At 39.5% G+C, this 22518-nt stretch overlaps 2 protein-coding genes and 1 pseudogene across 3 annotated transcripts; 2 read left to right on the top strand and 1 right to left on the bottom strand.

The window, feature by feature from the left end:
- The first annotated feature begins 931 nt into the window (after positions 1-931).
- On the top strand, positions 932-1862 carry LOC144658035 (adenosine receptor A2b-like; annotated as a pseudogene).
- Positions 1863-4449: 2587 nt separating this feature from the next.
- On the top strand, positions 4450-5409 carry LOC144656404 (adenosine receptor A2b-like). Its single transcript, XM_078516627.1, has one exon. It carries the CDS (start codon positions 4450-4452, stop codon positions 5374-5376), a length of 927 nt encoding a protein of 308 aa, XP_078372753.1. The 3' UTR covers positions 5377-5409.
- Positions 5410-10672: 5263 nt separating this feature from the next.
- Positions 10673-20162, bottom strand: LOC144656395 (uncharacterized). 2 transcript variants are annotated; one of them, XM_078516616.1, is made up of 9 exons: positions 20038-20162; positions 19783-19945; positions 18078-18112; positions 16734-17405; positions 15707-16080; positions 14460-14725; positions 12715-13784; positions 11947-12088; positions 10673-11505 (listed from the first exon to the last, which is right to left on the bottom strand). In XM_078516616.1, the coding sequence occupies exons 2-9, from the start codon at positions 19909-19911 to the stop codon at positions 10984-10986; spliced, it is 3210 nt and encodes a 1069-aa protein (XP_078372742.1). In that variant the 5' UTR covers positions 19912-19945; positions 20038-20162; the 3' UTR covers positions 10673-10983. The 2 variants fall into 2 exon arrangements, with proteins under 2 accessions (XP_078372742.1, XP_078372743.1); XM_078516617.1 differs by lacking the exons at positions 19783-19945; positions 20038-20162 and adding an exon at positions 18860-18957.
- Between the last annotated feature and the right edge of the window lie 2356 nt (positions 20163-22518).

Below are 22518 nucleotides of genomic sequence, written 5' to 3'. Positions count from 1 at the left end.
TACGATCAACAAGCTAGAATCTACTGTACAAACAAGCAAGATAATAACGGAAAAACTGGACGAAGTTTTGGCATCGTCATAACAGGTCAAGAAGTCAAGAATTCGCTTGGGCGTTTTGTTGCCCTATTACAGTCCATGTGATGATACTCTTGAGAATTCTTGCTTTCAAATTTCCAAATAGTCGAGTGTATATGAATGAATAAATTTTATGTGGATAAAAGGAAAATTCTCTAGAGAACATCACATGGTCTGTAATGGGAAAACAAACCCCCCAAGCGAAAAGAAAGAAGGAAAAGGTCTATTTAACGTATGTTGGGCTTGTTTGTTTTTAACCGCAAATTTTACTCCACTGTAGAAATTAAATTACATATAATTGTGTTGGCGTTCAGAAATAAAACAATGAGATTGGTGTCGGATTGCAGAACTTTATAGGATATTAGCTTGTATTTTTATCTAAAAATTAATTCAAGTTTTCCTTAGCGTTTTCGTCATTTCAACCTCATTTAATCTAAGCCATTCAAACCATAGAAATATTGCACTACAAACAAATGACGGATGAACTGATATTGAAACATTTAAAAAACAGAAGTTATTATTTAAAATAGCATGCAAGGGAAGTACACCGTGATCTTCAGTTGTTTTTCAGTTGTTGTTGTTGTTGTTGTTTGTAACGGCTTTCTAGACTAAAGCCACAGAAAAGGACAAAGAAGAAAGTTTCTAACAAAATTTCGTTTCTGTTCGAAATTGCCAATTATTTGCAGAATGACTGTGCAGCTTACCTTTCACTCGCCCACACTTTTCCATTTGACCACCTGTGAATATTTTACTCAGTTGACAATTAAGAGAGTGACCCAGCAAAAGGGTGACTATTTCGTCTTGCTTTTCTTGCCTTCACTGTTGAACAAGCCAGTCTTTGAATCGTCTCGCTGCCATGAATAACACGTCGAAAAACCCCAGTTCTACCTTCTCTGGAGAAGAATGTGTCTCTTCCCGTAGCTCATGGCGTTTCTCTTATCACAACAAATGCTTTAGTGGGTGTGTTAGGAACCTTCGGCAACCTACTGGTTTGTTTAGCAGTTGTAAGAAATAATCGTCTTCGCCGATCATTAAACTACCTTCTGTTCAGCTTGGCCATCGCTGATTTGATCGTCACCATGGTGTGTGAACCTCTCGTTGTAGCCATCCTAGGAAAGATGGCATTCCTCAATGACTGTGCTGAAACTCTGGAACGTGCCTATAAAACATTATCCAGGGTATCGTGTTCTGTCTCTGTGACACACATGGCGGCGATCAGTGTTGATCGCTTTATCTCTGTCGCGTTCCCTCTACGCTACAAAAGCATCATGGAAAACTATGGATTGAAGATTATGCTGATAGCATCTTGGGCATTCCCGCTCACAATTCCTATTTTAAGCGAATCCATCCCTGACTCCTTTCCTAAAGCCTTCCTGGCGGTCGGTTCGTTCATCATAATGTATGTGGTCATTATCGTGTTTTACTGGCTAATCGTGGCATTTCTAGTCAAGAATCGGAAAAAAAGAAACCAGCTCAGAGTTAACTCATCTAGGGATGTCAATCAGTCAAGCGTTGAGATCCGTGTTGCCTGTACGCTGGCCATAGTGATTGGCGTCTTCACCGTCTGTTGGTTTCCGCTGATGATCGCCTTGTTCGCTACTGGTGAACCACTGGTCGAGCCGCAGGGAGTGGCGCATATGTGGATCAGGACCCTGACTTTGTCAAACTCCGCTATGAACTTTCTGATTTACTCGTTAAGGATGCCCGACTTTCGCCAGGCGTATGGTGAGATATTCCGTAAGATGTGCAGAAATAAAGCCTTACAGAAAACAAGAATCCCCGCTTAATCTGAACCTCGTTCCAGGTTTTGCCAGGGAAGAAAAAAATAAACTGTAGGTTGGAATGTTTCAGGGGTCATGAACTCGATCCCAGCTGGAAGTTTATGTTAAATTTTAATGTTTATGTTAAACTCTCAGTATATATGTAGCTTAGTTAATGGTCAATGTTCAGTCCTTTGCCCTTGGCCAAATCAGAACCACTTATTATCGTATTTGTTTTCCTCTGATTTTTATTCAGCTTTCCAGCACGATCAAATTGGCACTCGAAAAATGACAAGAGTCCTTACATAGAAAATGAGGACGGCTATAAACTAGTAATAATTGGAAATTAGGGGAGTGCGTTCGGTAGGGTGGGGTGATAAGGGGGGGGGAAGCTGAAGCCAATGGGTTGCAAGGGGTGGGAAGTATGATACTATGTTTTCCATATTCTCTTGATATTTGAGGTGCTGTAAATAAAATAGTCGATGGAAGTAGATAAAATTCTCTTTTTTTCTTTATTTATATTTACCTAAAAAAAAAGGATGGAAAAAAAAAAATTCACATCTTATAAAGTGAGACGTCTAGTTTGGGTGAAACTCCTTTGAGATTTTACGCCTACTTTTTTTGCAGCAGGAAATTCCTTTCAGAATTTTATGAAACGTTTTCAATCCATAACTGAGGAGCAGTATTCCTATAGTAATAAGAGGGAAATCAAAAACAAGTAGGCAACCAATAACATTTGCTTACGTTTTCTAATTTGTCCTCGAAACTGAATATTGTCATTCCACGCCACTTTAAAGTGAAAAAAGAAAACCTCACGCTGCCAGGCTTCACTAAAGCTATTTTTACAGTAACTTTTCGGCTTCACACAAGCTTTTGAGTGCTCTCATGCTAAACTTGATTTCGTGTTTTGCCTCTAGTTAAGACAACCCGGGTGGTTAGCGAAATGGACTCGCGCGTAAGCTCGTCTCCCTCGCGCTCGCGTGCACTCGTATCTACGCGATTGAGAATGCTGCTGTTCCGAGATGATAGTTTAACATCTCGCTAAACTTGCATCGCGACTTACTATTTTACCATGTGACTCTTCATTTAAATCCACTACATAACCCAAAGAAATATTGTGCACATGTATACTGCAAACAAATGATTAATATAATTGATATATATTGAAACATTATCTGAAGCATAAATTATTGTTATTATTGAAAAAGCCTGTAAGAGAAGTACATTACGATTGTAAATAGAGTGACACAAAACTGCATAAACTGCATAAACGTAATGTAAATCATACTCTTTATTAGCATAGATTTTTTCGAATTAGTTCTCCGTTTACTCCTTAGTTTTTGTTTTGATTAAGAAGATATATCAGACGCAAGAGGCAGTGTTTCATCGGGATATCCAAACACCGACAAGAGAATTGAAAAAACGACGCGCAGCGGAGTGTTTTTTGACGAAATTTGAGGTATTTGGATTGCCGATAAAACACTTTCTCGAGTGTTTGATATATCTTCTCAATCGAAACAAAAACTAAAGAGTAAACAGAGAAATAATTCGAGCAAATCTATGCTAATAAAGACCGGGTATCAAAACCCCCCTTCACGGTTATGATTTTCTTTGTTTTAACTTTATGAATTATTATTCAGTTTGTAAATACTTACTCAAAAATTTTGTTCCTTTTTAATAACATCGATCCATTTATTTGTAGATCATGATCAGTTGCCGCTTTTGTCTTCGTTATCATGAACTATAGATGTCAAACATTATATCACATGCAAATGAACTTGAATTATAAACTGTTAATTAAGTAGGTAATGGCGTATGCTATGTAAAGATATGGAATGTTGTATCAGTAATAAAATGATGAAATTCGCATTTGTGTCTGATTGAAGAAATTTCTGGGATATTACTTTGTACTCTTCGCTGCACTTTAATATATATATTCGCAGTTTTCCATTTTCTCCATTAAAGCCTCCTTTAATCTTAATATAGAAACATTGCACTACAAGTAATTGATGAGTTGATATTCTGATATTGAGACATTTTTGAAATTACATGAGTTTAATGAAATAATATTATACAAGAGAAGTGTGTGAACTTCATTTTTCAGTTATCGTTTTTTTTTTTTTTGAAAACTAAGAATCTTAAGCCTAGCATTAACGAAGGATTCAAAGCCTCTATAGAATAAGACCCGTTTCTCTGATTACCAATGCTTTCTATCTCTATTACGTAATATTAACACGCCTTACATATTTAAATATAAGTTGCTCTTGTGAAATGATCATTAAATGATTATGACTCTGTTAAGATAGCCGAAATTTTGTAATTATTATATCAGTTTCTAGTAAACCAAAACTTGGTTTTTACAATGATTACATTTCTCGGCCTTGCCTTCTTTATTTTCTGTTCAAATGGCTCTGGATATTGGTAGAGTGACGGTGCATTTTCCGTTCCACTCGCCCACACATCAATTGCCCACTTGCTATGATATTTTATTCAATCAGCAATTAAGCACTTACATGTATCACGAATTCGAAATAGTGGCCCAGAGTGTGACATTCCTCGCTTGCTGCTTTTGCCTTCACTGTTAAACAAGTGCGTCTTGAGTGGACTCGCCGCCATGAATGTCACATTGAACAACCCCAGTTCTAACTTCTCTGAGGAAGGTTGTTCTCTTCCCGTAGGACATGGCGTCGCTTTGATCACAGCAAATGCTTCGGTGGGTCTGCTCGGAACATTCGGCAACTTACTGGTTTGTGTGGCAGTTTTTACAAATCCTCGTCTTCGCCGTTCATTAAACTACCAGCTGTTCAGCTTGGCCATCGCTGATTTGATCGTCAATATGGTGTGTGAACCTCTCGTTGTAGCAATCCTAAGCAAGCTGACGTTCTTCAATGACTGTGCTGCAAATCTGGACCGAGCCTACAGAACAATAACCAATGTGTCGTGTTTTGCCTCTGTGGCCCACATGGCGGCCATCAGTGTCGATCGTTTTATCTCTGTCGCGTTTCCTTTACGCTACAAAACCATCATGGGGAACTGTGGATTCAAAATTATGCTGATAGTCTCTTGGGCATTCCCGCTCATCGTTCCTATCTTAGGCGCTGTCATTCCCGACTCCTTTCCTAAAGTTTTTTTGGCGGTCGGGGCATTCGCCTTCACGTACGCTATCATTATCTTGGCTTACTCGCTAATTGTGGTATTTCTGGTCAAAAATCAGAAAAAAAGATACCAGCTCAGAGTGAACTCATCTAGGAATGTCAATCAGTCACGCGTTGAGATCCGTGTTGCCTGTACGCTGGCCATAGTGATTGGCGTCTTCACCGCTTGTTGGTTTCCGCTGATGATCGCCTTGTTCGCTACTGGTGAACCTCTGGTCAAGCCACTAGGAGCTGCACATATGTGGATCAGGACCTTGGCTTTGTCAAACTCCGCCATGAACTTTCTGATTTACTCTTTAAGGATGCCTGATTTTCGCCAGGCGTACAGTGCGATATTACGTAAGATGTGTAGCCGTAGCCTTACAGAAAACAAAAATCGCCGCTAAATTCCGCGCCGAAATTTTAAAGGAAACATTTTCAACACTAGCTTTAATTAATTTAACTTTTTTTGTAGAGGATACAGTGGCTCACTTCCACGTGCCCTAACTGAACAACTGATAAACCACACCGTTATTAGGTCTGCTTCGAGACAAGAGCATGGGCTAATAGCACCGTAGCCTCCCATGCAGTCGTTCTAAGGGGCGATCGTGTTACACTCCTCTTCGTGGGGAGGAGTGTAACACGATCGCCCCTTAGAACGACTGCGTGCGAGGCTAATAGCACGAGGTTTGATACAAAATATATGCAAAGCTCCACTCCGAGGTGCTGTTCTCTGGAATACTATAGGATGATCACAGGGATCGTTTTTTTAAAACAAAAGCATGAAATCTTTTTTGAACAACGTATCTGATTGTTACACTTTTTATTTCAATTTTAGCTCCACAAACAATGAACAATAGATTAAATACTTTTACATATTTTTAACCTTTATCCTTATTTGTATCAATTTTAATTCTCAATACTTAGATCCTTAGCTTTTTATTTTAGTTTTTACATTTTTTTATTATTTTTTTCATTTACACACCACCCCACAAGCTTGTAGCTTTTTAAGAGACTATGTCACCGATTTTAACTGATTTTTGGACCGCCAGAATTTATATTTGTGTCGCAGGAAACCTAAAAATAATAGTCCTTTTTTATTAAAATTTGCTATATTAGTGCACTGAAACTGTTAATGAGCATCTTTGCCAAAAAATGGCTCGGATGGAAACGGATTGCAATTTGAAAACGTTAGGCAAACGTTTTCAAATTGTTTCCATGCGCCTTCGAAATATTGATTTTTATAGCCGTAGCTTGATTTCTATCTTCAAATTAAGATTATAGTTATATTCCTTTAGATGTTCAAAGATGTTTATTTAAGGTTAAGTTGCCTCCACTAATTCAGAACAGTTTATACCAAAAAGTCTGTGAAATCCCCGTGACATAGTCATAATAAAGGTTGTATGAATGTATGGTTGTATGTATGTAGCGCTGTTTCTCTAGTCGATACCAGACTTGACTTTTATAGCTATCCACACAACGATCGAGCTCTCTCGTGCTAAACTTGATTTCGTGTTTAAACCTCATTTAAATCCACTAGCTACATTAACCAAAGAAATATTGCGTGTACCATCCAGGGGGGGGGGGGGGAGTAGCAATACTCCTAGTGGCTTAATGCTACAGAAACCGGGATAAGCTCCGGCTGTATGGGCCACTCGGCTCGGTCACAGACTTTTTTACCACAAATAAATGTTAAATTAATTGATATTGAAACACATTTTTCATTGAAGCATAAATTAATATTATTATTGAAAACAGCATGCAAGTAACGTACATAACGCTTATAAATGGAGTGACGCAAAGCTGCATGTACGAAATGTATTATATAATACTACATATTTATCGTAATAACAATGATCATTTGATTCATTTCAATACAACGTCTTTCAATAAGTAAAGTAACACAATACACTATTTCACTATTACACTATTTATACAATGTTGTATTTTAGCATGAATAATAATTTTATATGCGACAAAATGGATCATAAATTAGTGTGATTCCAACTGACAATATCATCTGACAGTTTTGTGCTTGTCCTTTTTTAGCACCGGCAATCTATATGAACATCCTAAAGCTGGTATATTAACAGGCTCGAGTAATTTCTTTCGACCCTTCGGCAAACTCTCCAAGTCCACACTAAGTTTTCCTGCTTCGTCGAAACCAAAACTCGTAACATTTCTCCGAAGGTCAAGTCTCGCTATATCGTCCATTCGTTTAGTCCAATTGTGGCTCTGTCTCCAATGTCTCGAATTCTCCTATCTTGGGCAAACGCCACGGTTTGTGGCTGTGAAATCGGTTGTTGTATTGCGCTATTTCGTAGTGATGGTTTATTCCCAGGTTAATGCTCAACTGGCGAATTCGTTTCACTTCATCATCGAGAAGGATTACAATATCCGCTGTGTCGTGATCCGAAACCGAAGATTGTTTAAAGAATGGAGATTGTGAACCTTCTCCGTAAGAATACAAACTGTCCTTGCCTGTTTTGTCGCTTCCTAACGATGGTAATCTGTTGTTTAACGAAGCATGTTTTCCTCGGCTCTTGAAGTTGTGTTTCTTGTTATTGTCGAAGCCGTTATAACCATTTTTGACAACAATATCGGCCATTTTGTTTCTGTTGTTTTGGCGAGCACGCGAATTCATTCATTGGTGACTACAGCTTTTGTTCCAAGTGAATTCGCTAGTGTAGCAACTTTAAAATTCAGTTTAAACTTGAAGTTTGCTTCACAACACAACCGCTAATATGGCGGCTTCAAAGTGTACATGTAATCTGATGAAATTCCTGCAGGGATGCCTAGTTGCCTAGGAGCTACGCTGTACGCTGACAACAAAGACAACCGAAGACGCAGAAAATTAAATGTTTGTTATGTTTGGTTATGAAAATCGCTTGTCAATATAATTAACTAGTGAAATTCAATAGAACGAAAAGACAACATGGTTTGCTAATTACGTAGTGCAGCTGCTTTAAAGTTTTAACAAAATTAAGAAAACATAGAAATAAAAACAGAACTAGCCACGGTAACTGAAAACACATATGAAAACCAATCTATCGTATTTCTGTAACCTCTGACAAAAGCTACCGTGACGAATGCGCGCGAATGCAAACTGCGCGCGTGATTTCTCAATTTTGTCATGGGCTCCTGCCAAAAGCCAATATCGTCCCACTGAACAGCCGCTGTTGACCTGAATTATAGAGGACTCTGAGAACTTGAGCTTGTTAGAAATGACCTCCCCTCTCCCCAAAAACTATTCTTTTTTTTTTCTTTTCTTTTCTTTAAAAGCTAGGGAGCCCCCATAAGATTTGGGAGAGGGGATTAACGGCTGATTCGACCAAACAACTTAAAATTGGTTATGAAAGATGGCAAATTTTAAGCTTGATGAATAAATGATAAAAATAAAATGTTCATTTGTCACGAGCGTGAGTCAAAGAAAACAAATCCGCGAGTTCCTGACGCTTGTCCCATACGTGACAAATGAACATTTTACCCTTATCATTAGCAGTATGTAGGACATTGACGTCATTTTTCGCCTTATATGGGCAGGCCATGAAGGAGATATAATACGATGGGATGCACGATAACTCTATGGCCTGGTTCACAAGTGCAACTCAAATGCAAGGGAAAACACAAGCAGAACGCGAACACAAACGCATGTGTCCATTTCCTTGCACCTGGCACGCGTTTGCATTTGCTCTTGCTTCGCCTGTGAACATGACTAAAGCAAATGCTAGCGCAAACGCAAGCAAGCAAAGAGTGACCCGTCCGCCATCTTGAAAAAATACTTCAACTGCGTCTGCGTATCTTGCGTTCCTTGCGTTTGCGTTCTACGTGTGAACGTCGCCTGCAAACAAAAGAGCACTTGGTTGTTATCCTTCAGCGCTTTTGCATGCTTTGCGTGCTGTTTATTGTGTAGTCCCACTGTGCTTGTAGGGTCCTGTAGCGGTTAGCCTGAGCAGGTTCCCGACCTGATCGGCGAGCGAAGCGAGCCGAAAAGGGACTAGGAGACGACCGGAGAGCCTGTTCACAGGCTATGTAGCGGTTAAGCGTGCTAAGGCAAAGCGCGAAGCGCGATACGCGAATGTCATTTTGCTCTTCTATTGTATTTTGACTTGCCCTATCGAGCTTGCTCATATACAACAAGACTTGTAAAAATATACAGCGATACTACACAGTAAAATGTCTAATAGGATGTAGGTGTTTTAAAAAGTGTATGTATGGAATAAGGTTAACGAGCTCCGTGAAAATATGAATTTCAACTCTTTATTTTACTATAAACATCTTTGGCACACTACAGTTTATACAATGCCGGGATTGTCGATCAGAGTCGCCCCTTCTATAATAAGCATTACATTTGAAATTTGAAATAATAACCAAACCCCCCCCCCCCCCCCCCCCCCCACCAAAAAAAAAGCAGAAAAGTAATAAATGAAAGAAAAAAATTTAGAACTTCTTTAACAAAACGCCAGGAAAAATGTGTACAATTAAATTTAGAAATTTAAAACATTAAAGTTGACACAAACAATGGAATACGGTCAATTAGGATTTTGCTTTTCTTTTTCTTATTAAAAACGACAATCTTAAGACAACTAAAAGACGCTGCGAAAATCTGATATGGGTAATAAAAAGAGTCCTTAAATTACGCTAATTACGTTACGTAGTTCTGTAAAACGTGCATTTTCATAAAAGTATACCTGTCGATATTTCACTTTGCATTTTCTTATCCATAAATATAATAACAGTTCTTGAGACTGTGACACTCTTAATTATATTACAACGTTTGTGAACAATACTTACACCAGGCTGTATTTACACACTTGTCTAACGGTATAGCTTAATTTGCGCCCTGCGGTCAAGTTGAGCCGAGTTCAACATGTAAATTCATCCTATGGATTGTAATTTACTTGATATGTATAGAAAGGAGAATTAGACGTTAATCAATCTTGAACTACTTACTGCGCATTACTGCACAAGATCTCTCTCCTCTGCAGAGGCTCCTTCAGCGGAGGGAAAAATGCGAAAAAAAAAACATGAAAAAAATAGGGGAAGTGCGGGGCACCTCTCCCCACTCCCATTTCCCAATCTGTTCGAAAATTAAAAGAGGCCTCTGCGGAGGAGAGAGACTAACGACTGTGTTTTTCTCTATTGTTAATCCTAATATGGCGACAGCCAATGATCGTTGAATAGCAGAAACACAAAATGATAAAATCTACCAATCACAATCGACAGACGCGATATATTGAACAGTTAAAGTGAAATTCTGCCCCTTGACTAGAGCAGAGTTCGCATGTTATTTAAAGGCGCAGTAAAAAGGTTTACTTTTGTAAATGGCGGTTGCTATCCCTAACGCGCGCAATTAGGTCGACCTTTTGGCAGCTTCAAGCGAAAGATAGAACCCTAAAATATTTTTGCAATAAACTGTTCTCAAGTGTCCTAAAAAACATCGCATGCCGTCGTGCAGCTCACACTAAGGGACGGACCATTATTTTCTTGGAGGGGGGGGGGATGAAAAATTTTCCTCTGCAAACTTTTTTTTTTAGTTTATGCACCTCTGCAAGCATTTTTTTCGAAATTCGTACTATTTTTTGTTATACATATTGTGTTTGCAAACAATTTATTTTGTCTTTCCAGGCCCTATAAACAATTTTTTTCAATATTTCTTCATCCCCCCCCCCCCCTCCAAAAAAATAATGGTCCGTTCCTAATTCTCAGTTCTAAAGAATATTGACTTGGACCTGATTTCCACGAATCTTTAAAAATCTTTTTCAGCTTTTTAAAACTGCCTCGTGCATTATATTTATTGAGAGCGAATACGCTCGAAACTTATACTCTTTAATTCTACTGGTAATACCATTTCCACACTAGCTTGCAATCAGGTGATCTTTTTTTGGGTCTTTTTGTGAGTGCGCGAGAAAGTGCGCCTGATCGCTTACTTGGGATCATGCCCTCCCTCCCTTTTATCACTTAAGAAACGCCTGATCGCATGTTACCTGATTGCAGATTATCTCAACACCTGATTAATTTACCGACTTCCTAGATCTTCTGTATCTCCTGAGCGGGGATTGTAGTTCAGGTGCTAATTCTAATGCCAAATCTTCGTGATCCACTTTCAAGTTATTACCAATAACATCAGACGATGGCGTGCGGATCGAAGATGGCACTCCATGAGTCCTGCTCCGCTCTCTCAAGTTCGTGTGTGAAGCCGACCGCGTACGTCTCTTCGATGACCGAAGATACTTCGCCTCTTCCGATGTCTGATCGATTTGTTGGCGAGGATACGCGTCCACTGTTGATGCGTCTGTGTCAGTTGATGGAGGAGGAATCTCATTTCGTCGGATAGCTTCGGTATACCGATCGATCTTTCGGAGTGACTTTCCGAGCATACTTCGGAGGTTGTTCGCGTCCTCCTCGACTGCTTGAAGTGACTTTCCCAAAGACTGTCGAACCTCTCTTATTTCGTCACTTTTGATTGCAGCTTTGTTTGATTCCATTGCTTTCTCTTCTCTCTCATTCTGGAGCTCTCTTTTGAGGACAGCAACCTGAAACATCAATTAATTGGTCTTAATAGATAGATAGATTTTATTAGTAAACTCATTGCAGCCGCCGGAGCGGCTGAATTACTAACTACTTTACAACTGTACAATGATATAATCATATTATACAAGATAAAATATTACAAGCTATTTGTAATTAAAACTATGGTTCATAATGAAAGTGTTCTAAACCTATGCGTCTTACAAATCGGTAGCTCAAAGTATCCCCGGGTTTGTATGCAGTAAGTGGACTCGTTACGTGGTGGCAGCAATTCATGTAGCTTATTCTTCCAGAATTTGATCGAATAAAGTTTCACTCAAAGCCTGTCCCCTCTCATACAGTGAAGTGATGCCTGCAGCTACAAGAACCCCAGAAATAGAAATAATAGAAACCTGATCATGAATCACTGTTTTGAGCGACATATACCCAAGTCATTACCAGATTACCTGTTTTTCTAGAGCCTCCAGCTTTGCTTTGTAAGCTCTCTCTCGTTTCTCAGATGTCTTTTGAGTTTTTTCCAGTGCCAAGTGTGATCTCTTCGCCTCTTTTTCCAAATCCTGCTGTTGCTTTTCTGTAATCTCAAGCAAACTATAAAAAAAGGAAGGTAACGGCAAAGGAAACGTTTTATATTTTGGATTTAAGTGATTTCATGAGTTTACAGTCTAATATATGAATCGGTTTGTAGTGTTACACTCTTTGTTGGCTTGATTTGCACTGTGACGCGCAGTTAAGTTTTGGATTTATGGCATAATATTTCAAATAAATTACAGTTTGACTTACTGACTGTCTGACTGTCTGATGGACTTATTGACTGACTGACTGACTGACTGACTGACTAACTAACTGCCTGTCTGGCTGGCTGGCTGGCTGGCTGGCTAGCGTTCTGACTGACTGACTGACTGACTGGCGGTTGACTAACTGACTGAATGACTGACTGACTGACTGACTGACTGACTCGCTGGCTGGCTGGCTGGCTGGCTGGCTGTCGGTTGACTAACTGACTGACTGACTGACTGTCTGACTAACTCAGAGTCTGACTGACTGACTGCCTGACTGACTGACTGACTGACTGCCTGCCTGACTGACTGACTGACTGACTGACTGACTGACTGACTGACTGACTGACTGACTGACTGACTGACTGACTGACTGAATCACTCACTCACTCACTCACTCGCTCACTAACTCAGTCTACTAAGTGACACATAGCGTACCTTTCAGTGTGCTTGACCTCGACTTCTTGAAGTGCTCTTTGTAAAGAGTCTACTCTCTCCTTCAACTCTATATTTTCCTTCGCTGCCTCGCCAAGCGTTCTGTTTAAAGCCTCTTTTTCTTGAGTTGACTCAAAGACTGATTCTTCGAACTCTAAACGTTCTCTCTGGAGTCTATCCAGCGTCTTTTTAAGCGCCTGGACATCTTTGCCAATTCGCAAATTGCTCTTTTCTAAATCTCTCTTTTCAACTTCAAATGAAGAATTGATTTTATGTAAGGAACTGTTTTCGCTTTTAAGGAAGTTACTTTGGTCCTCCAGATCTTGCAGTTTGCTAAGAAGTTCATCTTCGCGTTCTTGCCGCTGAATCAGAAGACTTTTCACGTGTTTAACTTGATTTTCAAAATCATTAATTCGAAGTTCAGCGTCCTCTCTGGTTTTCTCTAAGTAATCGACCTTTTCAGCCAAAACGCGATTTTCGTTTTTACAATCTTTAACTGTTTCACGGAGTGCCCCGACTCTCTCTTGTTGTAAGCGTTTGTCGCCTTCTGTGCTTTCCAGAGACCGCTGAAGTTGATTGATGTGGTCTTGTAAATTCTGCGAGCTGCTGTTGCTCTCACTTAGAGAAACCGAAAGAGCCTGGAGCTTTTCTTTCAACCTTGCTTCTTCCGCCTCGCCTTTTGACACGGCGCCGTTCAGCTTCTGCATTGCAAGGTTTAAACTAGCAACATTGTTTTCTAATTCTTGATTTGCCTTCAGTGCACCACTCAACCTTTCTCTCAATTCTTTATTTTCGGTGTCCATGTCATTCAATGCACGTTTCTGCCTTTGTAATTCGCCATCCAGAGACTTAAGCCTCAGCTCATTCTTGGTCATTTCCCCGGATGATGATTCCAGTTGGGTCCGCAATGCATACTTTTCGTCTTTCATTCTTTTTGCGGTGTCCTGAAGTTCCTTTATCTTTTCTTGTTGTTGCTTTCTTTCATTCTCTGACAGGCTCAAAGTACTCTCTAACATTTGTAATTTTTCAATCAACCCATTTCTTTCTCGTTCAACCTTCTGTATCGCCTCTTCCTGAAAATAAACAACCAAAGTTATTATTAAAAATTGGTTTTGAGTTTCGTTTTGTATATTGTTACAAAACGACATTTCGCCGGTTTTCAAATCGTTTTGCCTTGGGCACCATCTATACAAGCATCTAAGTAAGGTGAGGCACTGTGAGGAATAAGTATCTTGCCAAGTAGGAGGACACTCGAATTCGCTGCCTTCTGAAGCCCGACTCAATAACCATTAGGCTAACGTAATTCATTCAAATAGTTATGAATCGAATCGGACCTTTGAAACGCACTCTTTGCACATTTATGTTCTGAGAAACAGCCTCATCAGTAAAACTAAATAGCCAATTCTTAACGTGCGTTCATTGAATTATGGGTTAAAGGAAGAAAGGAGGACACACGAATCTCGAGGAATATAGTAAGCATAATATACATGCACTTTTTCCCCAGCTAAGGGCGTTTTCCATTTGTTAGAATTGGTCGGCAGGTTCAGTGGTTTTGAATGTGAAATGGGCCTTTTCCACAAAATTTTCCACAAATCAACCATAACAATTTACTATATTTATGTATTGACGATTTGACACAACAAATCTGACTAACAACGGAATTCTGTTCTCGAATATACCGGTTGACCGGCCAGTTCTTACAAATGTAAAGCGCCCTTTAAACAGAAGTAACAATATTCTCCTTTCACCTGTAGAGTAAGCGCAGTCTCCGTACTGTTCAATCTTTCTTCCAGCAATCTTTTCTGATCTCTTAACTCATTCATTTCCTGGTGCACGGTTCGTAGTTTTCCGTCCATAGCTGCTCTTTCTTCCTCCAGATGAGCCACAGCACTCTGTAAACTGTCCACCTTCACTAAACTCTCTTCCTTCTTCCTTTCAGATTCCTTCAGGTTTTGCAAAAGTTCAGATAACGATGATTTTACAGTGTCTGGATCTATGTCGTCCGAAGAGTCATCTGCAACAACAACAAAAATATAAAAAGTTATAAGTGAACGGAATTTTCCAAAGAGTATCGGTTCAACAGGTCGAAGTTATGAGGTTTTGCTAATTCACTGGGGCTGGATGCTAGTTTATCGCAGGTCTCCCCCTATTATTTAGTCCGCTTACCCCTACAATTTCGTTCTCAGATCCCGCTTTACTATTCATATTTGTTAGTACTTTTCGACAGTACCATAAACGCGGATACTAACCAACTCCGATTTAAAAATCCTCGATTCACAGACTTCCGGTCATTGTGCGCATACTCAGAGTTCATTCCGCTCAAAACTGATTGGCTGACAATCAATAGTGAACTCTCTGCACATGCTTAAAAAATCGGACATGGCCAGTGTCCGCATTTCTAGTGCTGAGCAAAGAAAGGCGGGCCCTGAGGTGGACGTTGGTTTCCCTTAAAATTCGCCCATAAAACTTTCTTACCCAGAACCATGCTTGTCCTCAGAGCCGCCAGTCTGTCTTAGCCGGCGGGGCCTTTGCACGAGTTTCAGGTGGCTATGCGGGACAAGATATGATTGGCTAGATTTTAACATAGGTAGTTTAAAATCTAGCCAATCAAATCAAGTGTTTTAAGGTGGGGATAAGAATGACCCAAAGGGATAGAACCTGTACCTCTGTCTGAAGTCCAAAAAGCAAACCAATAAACTCCCTTGCTTTTAACATGTTGCCAGGTAATCGAGTTAAGTACCAAATACTCCCTGACATGGACCCCAGAGGGAAAGAGAAAGAGAGGCAGGCCAAAAACAACCTGGCGGCGCACAGTAGAAAAGGAGAGGTCCAATGCAGGGTGGCAGTCCTGGAGAGAGGTGCGCACTGCAGCGCAAGACAGGAATCGATGGAGAGCACATGTGGAGGCCCTATGCGCCAACTTGGCGCCAGGGGACAGGTGAAGGTGACTCCAAAGTCAAGAAAATCATGTACATAAAATGTAAACTTTGTTTACCTGAGCCCGATCTTGATCGCCCTCGGAAAGACCGTCGGTTTTTCTTCGGGCTTCCTTCGTTTGGAGACGGAGGTCGGGACTGCGATCGTAAGCCCAGCGATCTTCGAAGGATTGAGTAAAGGCTTGAAAGCTTGAATTCTGAATCATTCTTCGCGGCCTCAATTCGAGCGATTTGAGATTCCAGAGCGCTGATCCTTCCATCGTTTCCAGACAACTGAGCTTTGTAATTTTCTCGATCAAATGTGGTTTGCTCCAGGAGATTCTCCATTTCTCTGATCTTGTTTTTTGCTTTTTGTTCGAATTCTTTGAACTCCTCCAGTTGAGCTTGATAATCTTTCTCTCGGCTGGCAAAGGTATCTTCAGCTTCTTTGATCCTTTGAAAGAAAACACAAAATTTTAAAAAAATAAGGGCATGGAAGGATTGGAGATTTTATCATAAACGAACGTTTAATTCTATTGGTATGTACGGAATGTCCATAAAAAACGTTCATTTTTACTAAAAGACAAAATGCAGCTTAAATTTTGTGCATATATACTGCATGTAAAAATGTAAAGTACGTTCCTATACTAGTAAATCTCTCGAAAATGAATGCCCACCGAATCTGTAAGACATCAGGTTGACAAAAACTTCTGTCCTACACAATCCACTGTACATTTTACCACAATTTCTTGCGAGCCTATCACAGCCAAAAGGAACATAGCAAGCCATTTTTTCCCAATATTTGTCCTTATCTAACAACATTGCGTTTGCCAATTTTGAAGCTTTTAGAACTTAATATATGTGCATTTCTATAAGCGGCTTTTTTAGTTTTTTGGGCGTTAAGAATTATGCATTGGGATTAAACATGGGATTACATGTAAACATAAAGCATTTAGTACTCGCAATATATACTAGGTCATTTGGATACTTTGGCAAGCTAAAAATGGTGTAGATAAAAAAAAACATTTTAAGTGCATGGTTGAAACATTTTCCATTTTTAACCAGTATTAATTAAACTAACTTGTGCGCACGTGATAAATTTTTTACCTTCGTTGCAGTTTGGCGCCATTTTGTCTCGCTTCCTCCTTCTCGCTAACAACATGAAGTATGCTCTGTTTCAAGTTGTACGCCTCGTGCCTCGCCTCCTCGCGCAAAGCTTCTTCGTGCGCTAACCTTTCTTGTAGATCTGACACTTCTCTTTTCCCAAGCAAACACTCGCTGCTAAGTATCTTCACCTGACGCAGTGCCTCTTGAAGTTCACGCCTGATCTCCGCGCGCTCCGCTTCAAGTTCGTTCAGTCGGCTACGAAGATCGTTCGCCTCTCCGGTGATACTAGTTCGGCTGTCGTCGCACACTCGGAACTTGTTTTCGAGCTCGTCGAGAGCGCGTCTCGTCTCAGCTCTCTCACCTTCTGTCTGTTTCACTTTCTCTCGCAGCTCGTCGCAAGTTTTTTGAAGAGAACCCTTTTCAATTTGTTCGTCTTTGATCTGTCTTCTGAGTGCTAAGTTTTCTTTGCGTTGCGTTTCTTTGGCTTCTTCGCATTCTCGCATTTTTCGGTGCGCGTCCATGAGATCTCTGCGCACGCTGTCGCGCGTTTCTTCCGCCATGTTGAGCTGCATTTTGAGGGCTTTAATTTCTCGTTCGGCATTGTCACGGTTTTTTATCGCCTCTAACAGCTGTTCCTTCGCACCGTTTCCGTTCTGATAATGCGTTGGAGAACTGAAATTAGAGGAAAAGCATATTTTTGTTACTACTGAACGATATGTAGCATACACAACGCACGACGTTATGAGTTCCTGACGTCGTCAGGCAGTCAGAAAAGTGCTCAGCGACAATTTCTTCTCAAAACATCTGATTTAAAGCCAGGTCATGCAGTAAAAAACTGATTCTCTATAATTTATTTTCTCCGAGCTGACACTATAGTAAATGTATTGAAACGAGTTAGGAGGAGGGGAACAAGTGTTGAGGAGGGGAACAAGTGAAGGAACGGCGCCATTGCAACAGAATGGCAAGCACGCGAAAATTGTCCCCCTTTAGTTAACTAATGCAAGTTAAACAGGTTATAGTCCAGTCCCTTAACTCTCTCTTCCTCGCGCCCTTTATAGGGGTTGAACCCAATTGCCTATAATAATGGGGCGCGGAAGAGAGAGTTCAAGGACTGGACTAAACCCGTTATTTCGAGAGTTTCAAGCTGCGGTGACGTCCTGCACGAAGCCGGCATGAATATAAATTTGGGCAACATGTTGCTGCAACTAATGCAACACAGCTGGTAATACCCGGACTGGCGGTTTTCAACTTGCAATGCATTATTGTTAAACGAAGTCACAAGAAAATTTTGCGCGCACTCATACGCATTATGTACGTCATTTAACATGCAAAAAGTATACACACCTCATATTTTCTTCACTGAGTCGTCTTGAATATTCCTATAACAAAAGGAAGATATTAGTTGCATAAAAGTAAATATAGATTAGGCGATTAAAAATATTCACCGTTCTGAGAACAGACTATTACAAAATCCTACAAACAAATCGCAATTCCTTGTTCTGTCTCAAAAACCCACGATATCTCGCGTGGCAGAAAGTGCACTCGGAAGATCCGTCCGGCTTTCAAACGCCCGTTCGCCGTGTAATAAAAGAACGAGATCACTCTTATTGAATACTACAACAATATCACGAGTGCTAGCTACACAACCTGAAGTGCATATCATTTCACTTGCATATCAGCAAGTCGCGGATAAAAATGATGACATTAGCTTTGTGGTTATACATACTAATGGCATCGGACTCGTCTAACAGAATATCTTCGCAACGTTTCGTTTTCAACGTTCGCTTGGTAGGAATTCAGTAATAGAGCGAACCAGTGCAAACTGAATTGCTCAATAAATATCTTTGCATAGTAATTAAGACATCTAACTGTCAAGTCTGGAGCAAAAAAAGAAAAGATTTAATCAAAGTAATCAAATATGTGTTGGGTAAAATGTTTTCTTTTACCAACAAGGGAAAAATTGAATTGTCAGTTATTGAAAGTAGAGCATTGAACGTTTTCCGCGCGTAGTTCAAAATTTCGCATCAGGAGTTTAATCACTTGGGTGAAAACAAAAGGGCCAAGCCAACTGTCTGAAAACTTAACAAGATTTATGCCCTTCTTGAACAGTTCGATTTTACACTCACCTTACGTTGTTAGCGAATTCTTTGCATACTTTGTAAATTACTAACCACAAGTGTTAAATTCGTCAAAGAACCCATTTCAAGGTTCAGCAATTCGTTTCACGAGGGCAGAAACCGTTATGCATGCATGACTATTCGCGCGATATGCAAATTAAAAGCCAGGCTTTGTTATGTTTTCTTTGTTTTCCATTACACAAGAGTTTACACTTGAAAGGAGTCCATAAAGCTTGAATTTGTTTTAAAAAAGAAAAATAAAGAGAGCGGCAATCTTAAAAGCTTCAATGACGAATCACTAACGAGTGACGTTTGGATTTTTATATTCAATTGAAACAAGATTCCGTTTTTGGGCCTAATCCCTTACGAAGAGTTATCGCTTACTTATAGTCATAATTCATATAATATTATACCTTCAAAGTTGACATATGATTTATATGAACTTTCAAGTTGGATTATAGAGTAAACATTGAAAACTTTACATAAACATTAAGTAGTTGTGAGCAAATTAGGGGGCAAAGGAAAATCAACCACGAAGATGTGAAATGTCATTGTCCCGCGTATAAAGAAATATTCATTTAATGAAATGAAAGAACTCTAAACATTGAGGAACCTGTTGTAATGATACGAAATCATGGGACTGGTTACTCTTCTGAGAACTGTCTCAACTTGTACTAAACTGACCTAAGACCCGCAAGCCTAATTTCTAATATACTTCAAGAGATAATAAATAAAACACTTTAATTTACGAGAATAAAAGTTGGTTACAACTTCGCATCCAACAAAGCATGAGTTAGATCCCACATGCGAAAATTCCGCTTCTGAAACTTCAACGTTAGTTTTATTAATGATTGGACTTGTTGTTATCAAGTTCCAATTAATGTTTTGGGTTCTCTGACCAGAGCTGTCAAACTTTATTATTATTACAGTACCTTTATCCTGCCGTTTTCTTGTTGAAGTTTCGCAATTTCTTTATCCGGCGAAAAGTCGTCAGTGTAATGACCGTTTGGGATAGCTCCAGGCGAAACTAAACGAGAATCTTCATCCGCGGAGCCGGACATTCTGCTTGTTCGACGAGGTCAATTTTCCACTATGCTAAACAGAGTACAAAGCGAATTTACTGTTTAACAGCTGATGAACGTATTTTCAAATATTTACCTCAATCTACTTCATGAACGTAAACGAACCTTCCTGTCCTGCGCAGTATCTCGCGCACGCCACCTTTAATCGAGTCTGTGACTCAAAAATTGGGCAAGAAAAAGTTCAATTATCCCGCCACGAGAAATTATTTTGTCCAACAGTCGATTACACTCGCTCGGTATTCCGTTAAAATTTAAATAAGTTCATGGTTTGTAGACAACGCGTTGTATTCATGATACGCACAATAAATTTAATGAATTCAACACGGTTTTGCCCTCTGGGTGACACAGCTAAATGGGTTCTGCATGAACAGCCAATCAGCGTGGCGAAAATTTCAAAAGCCATTCAAAGGTTAGCGGTCTCGTAGTAAGTGAGTGACAGCGTGAATACGAATGCACGCGTGAGAAACATGTTAATTATTATTTACAAAGAATATCATTAGAGTTTTTTTTTTCTTATGGCGCAAGTTGGGATATTGACGCGGTAGAAATGGCGCGAAATTAAGTGCACGATTCCAAAAACTCGCGCACAACAATTTTTGGATAACAAATTAAAATATTGTTTTCATGAGACCGTTGGCTTTGGAAGGAGCAGCTATCATTTGTGGTTTAATGTATTAATGCATGGAGATGATTCCTTTCTACCTGTTATGCACTAATTGTTGTAAAATCCATCGATTTCGATTAATCGCTTTATTTAATATAACTACCACAGAGAGTTGAGGTAAAAGTCATAAAATGGAGCTTTGTAAGTCTTTGTAAACTTTTAAACCTTTAACGTCTAATCTGCGGTGACAAGAAGCTTAACTAAACAATAACATATAAACTAAAAACTCATATCACTCTACGACCAAACAAAGAAAACAGTTATTTTTGTTGAGAGGTAATAACAATTTAGAGGCAGTGAAAAACTCTACAGCAATGTATGTAATGGTTAAATTCCCCTTATAAATTTTTAAAAATGTTCCGTGACTGCCATAGAAATTATATGGAATGTTAAAAACCTAAATACGTACCTGTTAATGACTAGAGCACTAGAAAAGTCGTGCAATAATTGTCGTATTTAGGATTAGCCGACCCACAACGGGTAATCAAAACAATCTTGTCGACGCGCTAAAATAACAAAGGACCACAAAAAGAATTTTAAGACAGAACGCGCCTTGAAAAATCGAAGATGTCAGTGCTTGTGTCGCACGCGAATTAACCACGCGTCGAAAGTACACGACGCCACTCCAATATTTGTACAAGTGAATATAAAACAACCGCCACACGTTAGTAAAAGTTTATTTGGTTATTTAAATATGCATAGGTCCAATGGCAGTGGCCGCTTACTGTTTACGCTTCGTTTAGGAGAAAACCGAGCAGCCATCTAAAAAAAAAATACAGAAAACACGAGTGGTATTAGTTTATAGTTGTTAAAACCACAGAACTCGGATAAATTAAGCTATGAAATTTTTAATATCGTAATCAATTTTCCACTAGTTTTTCCGTGTGTACAACAGAAACCCTACCAGTGTTAGACACCTGTTTTAGGTAAATAATTAGAAAAAACCCACGAGAATTTCAAGTAGGTGTTAACATTGATTATCCCACGGCTAGCTCTTTTGTAAACTGATAGTAAGGTAATATTCAACTTTTGCTAAAAATTTTTGTCTTTGTTCTTAAAATTTGAAATCTCACAAAAAAAGAAAAAAAGGTTACCCATGGTGTCAGGATTTCCACCTGTTTCTATCAGTTTAAATCAGTTTAAACCGATTCACACTGAGGCAATTAAGCTCGTTTAAAAGCGATTTGGTTAAATGTCTTAAACCAGGTGATCACATATTTATTATCACGGCGATCGGCGAGCGCTGAAAAATAATTGCATTAAACGTTCACGCATAAAACCGTCAGCGAATTTTGGCTCATTTTGATCCTGTAAAAAATTAGGCTTCCTGTCGTTTTCTTACATACATGCTATTGTTGATGTAAAGGGGATTTATGTTCAAGATGCTTGGCTACAGGAGTTATCACGGCTCGGTCGCTCAGGGCTGACCTGAATTTAGCCTTCTTCTCTTGTCGCTTGCGTAGCCTGCGTAGTGCGCACACAAACAGTGCACAAGAAGGAGGCTCCCTCCTCCCCAAGCCCCGTTGTCGCGGCTTCTCTGCTTGCTTGGGCGCACTTTAAATCTCAACAAAACCGCCAGCTACGCAGCCTAGAGAAAACCGTCATCTTGTTGGAAGTAAGCGGCCAGTTGATCTCATTACAATCCAGTAATTTGTGGATTACAATCACCTCATTACAATCCAGTAATTTGTGGAACAATATCTCATCCATAGGAAAATTTCATTACAACCCAGTAATTTGTGGATTACAATCATTTCATTACAATCCAATAATTTGTGGATTACAATCATCTCATTACAATCCAATAATTTGTGGATTACAATCATTTCATTACAACCCAGTAATTTGTGGATTACGTACAATCATCTCATTACAATCCAATAATTTGTGGATTACAATCATTTCATTACAACCCAGTAATT

This window comes from Oculina patagonica, chromosome 6 (assembly GCF_052425735.1).
Source record: "Oculina patagonica isolate OP01 chromosome 6, crgOcupat, whole genome shotgun sequence".
Taxonomy (NCBI): Eukaryota; Metazoa; Cnidaria; class Anthozoa; order Scleractinia; family Oculinidae; genus Oculina; species Oculina patagonica.
This window is presented reverse-complemented; position numbering and strand designations above follow the sequence as displayed.

Excerpts from the sequence above, each read along its gene's own strand:
- LOC144656404 (XM_078516627.1), top strand. The coding sequence starts at position 4,450 with ATGAATGTCACATTGAACAACCCCAGTTCTAACTTCTCTGAGGAAGGT.
- LOC144656395 (XM_078516616.1), bottom strand. The coding sequence starts at position 19,911 with ATGTCCGGCTCCGCGGATGAAGATTCTCGTTTAGTTTCGCCTGGAGCT. Across the intron at positions 18,113-19,782 it reads AAGAAAACGGCAGGATAAAG|GAATATTCAAGACGACTCAG; the intron begins GTACTGTAATAA and ends CTTTTGTTATAG. Across the intron at positions 16,081-16,733 it reads GGCGCCAAACTGCAACGAAG|GATCAAAGAAGCTGAAGATA; the intron begins GTAAAAAATTTA and ends TTTCTTTCAAAG.